The sequence below is a fragment of the Tupaia chinensis genome, unplaced genomic scaffold (assembly GCF_000334495.1).
Source record: "Tupaia chinensis unplaced genomic scaffold, TupChi_1.0 Scaffold140338_1, whole genome shotgun sequence".
NCBI lineage: Eukaryota > Metazoa > Chordata > Mammalia > Scandentia > Tupaiidae > Tupaia > Tupaia belangeri.
This window is the reverse complement of record NW_006200215.1, coordinates 130,532-135,819: the sequence shown is the minus strand read 5'-3', so window position 1 is coordinate 135,819 and position 5,288 is coordinate 130,532. Positions and strand designations below refer to the sequence as shown.

Sequence of the window (5,288 nt, the reverse complement as noted above, 5' to 3'; positions counted from 1 at the left end):
CCTGGAAAAATCCACCATGAAGACTGAGAAAATGGCCCAAAAATTTGAGAATAATATACAAGAATTACTAGATACCATCAAAAGTGCAACCATCCAGATAATTGGCATTCCAGAAGCTGAAGAGACCCAGAAGGGCATTGATAATCTATTCCATGAAATCCTGCAAGAAAACTTTCCAAACCTAGAGAGGCATTCGAAGATCCAGTCCCAGGAAATACAAAGGACTCTGAATAGAATCAACCCAAGAAGATCTTCTTCAAGACACATTATAGCCAGGTTGACCAAAACCACAGACAAAGACAAGATACTAAGATTGGCAAGAGAAAAACATCATATAATGAGTTCGGAAGGGTTCCTTCCTTTTGGATCTCTAGAAACAATGTGAGTAGGACGGGGGTTACATTTTTTAAAGTTTTGTAAAATTAAGTTGTGAAGCCATCAGGACCTGGACTTTTCTTAATTGGGGTTATTTGTTACTGATTCAATATCATTGCTTGTTATAGGTCTAATCAGACTTTCAATGTCCTCTAGAGTCAATAGATTATATGTCTCCAAGAATTTGTCTATCTCATCCAGGCGTTCTTGTTTGTTGGCATATAGTCACTCATAGTATCCTCTAATTATGGTTGTTTTTTTTTTTTTGAGAGAGAGATTTTCGCTTCAGGGCGCGTGCGCTCGCCAGACAGACAGAGAGAGACATAGAGACAGAAAGCAAGAAATCACCCCCCAGGGGGGATGGTCATGCCGCAATCTCCTCTCCTCCATTCTCCTCTTGGGATCTTGGGCACGCATGCACACGTGCCCGGTGTGAGTTTTAAGCCACCGGGTCCAGGATGCGAACCGCGGTCGTGGGAGTCCAGCAACATAGCCATTATGCCAATTGCTGGTTCCCTAATTATGTTTTGTATTTCTGTTATGTTGGTTGTAATGTTGCCCAATTCATTACAAATTTAATGTATCTGGTTCCTTTCTCTCTTCTTCTTAATTAGTCTAGCTAATGGTATGTCAATCTTGTTTATCTTTTCAAAGAACCAACATTTGCTTTAAATTATTTTTTGTATAATTCGCTTATTTTCTATTACATTTATTTCTGCTCAAATCTTTATTATTTCTTTTCTCCTGGCATTTTTGGCTTTTTTGTTGTTGATGTTTTCCAATTCCCTGAGGCATGATGTTAGATTGTCCTTTTGTCACCTTTCCATCTTTTTCTTGTGTACACTAATTGCTATGAACTTCCCTCTTATGACTGATTTTGCCGTCTTATAAATTATGGACACTTGTGTACTCATTATTACTTGTTTCCGTGAATCTTTTATTTTTCAGTCTTAATCCCTTCAGTAGTAATGAATTCATGTTGAAGTAGGTTGTTTAGTTTCCACGTATTTGTGTATTTTTGAGGGTTTTTCCTGAGATTAAAATCAAGTTTAATTCCATCATGGTCAGAGAAGATGCTGGATGTAGTTTCTATGCTTTTGAATATGTAAAGGCTTATTTTGTGTCCTATTATGTATTCAATTGTCGAGAAAGTACCATGTAGGGTTGAGAAAAACATATATTTTGTGTTTTTTTGGGTGGAACATTCTATAAATGTCTGTCAAGTCCATCTGATTCATGCTATCATTTAGGTCCTGGATCTATTTGTTTATTTTTTTTGTCTCATTGACCTGTCTAAAGGAGAAAATGAGGTGTCGATATCTCCAACAATTATCGTGTTACAATCTACCTTTCCTTTTAGATCTTTCAGTCTTTCTTTTACATATTTGGGTGATCCTAAATTCGGTGCATAGATATTTTCAAGTGTTATACCTTCTTGGTGAATTAGCATTTTTACTACTATATAATGCCTTTCTTTGTCTCTTCTTACAGCTTTTGTCTTAAAGTCTCTTTTGTCCGAAATCAGTACAGAGACTTCAGCTCTTTTCTGGTTTCAATTTGCATGGAATACCTTTTTCCAGCCCTTTGCTTTTAGTCTATGTATGTCTTTATCCATAAGATGAGTTTCTTGTAGGAAGCAGATGGAGGGTTTCTAATTTTTAATCCAGTCCGCCAGCCTGTGTCTCTTGATAGGAGATTTTAGTCCATTAACATTCGATGTTATTATCGTTATTTCCAGACTTGTTCCTAAAATTAAGTTGGCCATATTCTTGATTGTTTTTTGTTCTCTTGTTGCTGTCTGTCTGTCTTTAGCTCTCTTGGTAGAATATTCTTTTCAGAATTTCTTGAAGAGCTGGTTTTGAGTTGGTAAATTCTATCAGGGTTTGTTTATCTGAGAATATTCTTATTTTCTTTTCCCATATGAAAGATAATCTTTCTGGTTATAATATTCTTGTGTGAAATTATTTTTCATTTAACACTTTGAATATATTTCCCCATTCTTTCCTTTCTTGCATGGTATTCCATGAGAGATCCAGTATTATAGCCTGATGGATAGCCTTCGTAGGTGATTGGACATTTCTCTTTCGCCAAGATTAGTGTCTTCTCTTTGTCTGTCATTTTGGTCAATCTAGCTGTAATTTGCCATGGATAGGATCTTCTTGGATTGCTTCTACCTGGGGTTCTTTGTATTTCTTGGTTCTGTATGTTTGAATGCCTCTACAGACTTGGAAAGTTTTCTTCCAGAATTTTGTGGAATAGATTATCCATGTCCTTATTAGATTCTTCACCTTCTGGGAAACCAATTATTTGGATATGTACGTGTTCCATGGTATATAGTATTTCTTGTATATGATGTTCTATTTTCTTGGCTGTTTTGTGAGATTTTTGATAATTTTTTCTAAGATATAAGATTTGCCTTCTACTTCTGAAATTCGAGCTTCTGCATGGTCTAACCTGCTTTTAATACTTTTGAGGGAGGTTTTAATTTCCTGCATTATAGCCTTCATATCTAACAGTTCTGTTTGGTTCTTTTTTATGGTGTCCAGTTCTTCTTTCATGTTATGAAAAGACCTCCTCATCTCTTGGAGCTCAATGTCTCTTTCTCTTGCATCTCATAGAATTTTGTTACCATAAATATCCTAAATTCTTTCTCTGATATTTTGGCGGTATCCTCTAATAGTTCCCTACATGGAGACAAGTTACAGTGTTCCCTTGTTAGAGATGTATTACTTGATTCTCTCATCCTTGTGGCTCTTTTCCGATTATTAGCCCTTTGGTGATGTATTAACTTCTGCATAACTTGTTAGAAAAGGATTGTGAAACTGTGAGCCCATGTGTTTCCTTATTGTGAAATAATTCAGATCTATTTTCTACCTTCTACTGTGTTCTCTAGTGTGGAAAAAAAACAGGAGTTTTGAAATTCGATTTATAAGGGATATTTCACTATTTTGGCACACACTACAGTGAGGTACAAAGAATTCCCTAAAACTCTCAATATTCGGAATTTATCTACTATGCACCTAGTAATCTCTAGTCAGTGAATAAGGGCTGAGCAGTAAAACAGGAGCAAAGGGTATAAGAAAAAGTGTAGGAAACAGAGGAAGAGAAAGCAAAGAAAAAAGAAGAAAAGTACTAAAAGAAAAAATAGAGAAAAATTTAAAATTATGTCAAAGAAAATGAAATTGGGTTAAAAATTGAAAAATGCACAGTGCACTTGCGCACTGTGCAAAGGCCCAACTTGCACAAAGGCGAAGGACCCTGGAGCCTTTCTATTCTAAGCATAGGAAGAAGATATCAATTAACCTGACAAAGGCACAGACAAGGCAAAAAAGCTGGTTGTGTTTTTTTTGTTTTGTTTTGTTTTGTTTTTCAGAAAAAAAGTACAGACCAGATCAAGAGGGAGACACTTGTGTACCTGACTGGCTCTGGGGTCTGCATGGGAGCCCTGGCTTGGGGAGTACTTTGCAGTCCTGAAGCTGAACCAAGAGGCCCGACTCAGACAGAGGTGGAGGACCCTGGAGCCTTTCTATCCTGACTGGTACTGGGTTCTGCAAGGGAGCCCTGGCTTGGGGAGTACTTCACAGCCCTGAAGCTCAGCCTCGAGTCCCAACTCAGTCAGCACTCTATTGATTTTAAACAGAAGTGCCAAGAACATTCATTGGAGAAAGGACAGAATTTTCAATAAATGATGCTGGGAAAGCTAGATTATGCATATGCACACGAATGAAACTAACCCCCATCTCTCAACTTATAGAAAAAAATCAACTAGATATGAAATAAATAAGAACCCAAACTGGAAAAAAAATGAGGGAGCCAGTGCAAGAGAGTGACACCTGTTGACCCTGAGCCAGAGGGCGAGTGTACTGAGAGAAAGGAGACATTCAAGCCATCCAGGAGCAGTGGAAGAGACATTGCCAAGGGAGCAGCAGCAGTTCCACCAGCTACTCCTACGCCCTTTGGGAGCTCAGCAGCTCACTGATCTGATGCCTCTGCCCTTGCCAACCTCAACCAAGACATTTGAAGACCATCTTCTTTGCCTCCTTTTAGAGTACCACCCTCCTCCTCACAGTGGAGGAGAGCTAAGGAACTGTAAAATATAACTGGACTCAGAGACCCTGACCTTCAGCCCAGGAGGGAAAAGAAGCATGCTCCAGTGAGCACATGTATGAGGGCACTCCCCTTTGCCCTTTTGTATTTCTGTCTGAGTTGTGTCTGTGTTGCCCTGTATAAGTGCTGGGTTTCCTACCTACATGGGCCCCACATTCCCATCTGTAAGAGTTATTTCTGTGTTGCCTAGTACAGGTGTTGGGCTTCTACAGAAAAGGACCCTTCTCCTCCAATTTCCTTGCTCCACAGTGTTGTCGTGCTGTTGAAAGTGGAGATAGGAACCCTGGGACTGGCTTGATCACATGGGGAATGGGCATATTCTGGAAAACATGCAAGAGTTGTGAGACTTGTGTTCAAGAGTGGCCAGTTTAAAACATTAACAAAGGCCTGGGCCTGTCTATTTCTGAGTTCAAACTTCAAGTGCAGAACCCAGCAAGATCTGGAAAGGAGAATACTGATACTGTCCCACATGTCTGTCTTAACAGGAAGCCCAGCCCTAGGTGCATCTGGTTCTGAGATACTGGGAGAAGAATCAAACACCTGAAGCTGGCTACAATACCTCTCTGATTGGAAGACACAGTCCTCTAGCAAGAACACACGTGAAAATGAAAACTGTCCTCCCCTCCCCCAAAATACAGAATTTACTCAAAAAAAAAAAAAAGGCAATGAAGCACGTTCTTCACCAGATGATTAGAAAGTAGCACAGAGGCAGAAGAGATATGAGGAAAAAAAGTAGGGACCAGCAGTTAGTGTAATGGCTATGTCGCTGGACTCCCACGTAGTCAACTGTGGTTCGAGTCCCGGAC

At 39.2% G+C, this 5,288-nt stretch overlaps 1 protein-coding gene and 1 pseudogene across 1 annotated transcript in view; one reads left to right on the top strand and one right to left on the bottom strand.

Annotated features, from left to right (window-relative positions):
- LOC102493764 (developmental pluripotency-associated protein 2-like) overlaps nucleotides 1-3,813 on the bottom strand; it is a 10,707-nt gene extending 6,894 nt beyond the window's left edge. The window contains 3 exon segments of the mRNA XM_014593325.1: nucleotides 3,165-3,174; nucleotides 3,583-3,649; nucleotides 3,791-3,813. Coding sequence (XP_014448811.1) covers nucleotides 3,165-3,174; nucleotides 3,583-3,649; nucleotides 3,791-3,813 — 100 coding nt within the window.
- LOC102493349 (tubulin epsilon and delta complex protein 2 pseudogene) overlaps nucleotides 3,812-5,288 on the top strand; it is a 2,864-nt pseudogene continuing 1,387 nt past the window's right edge.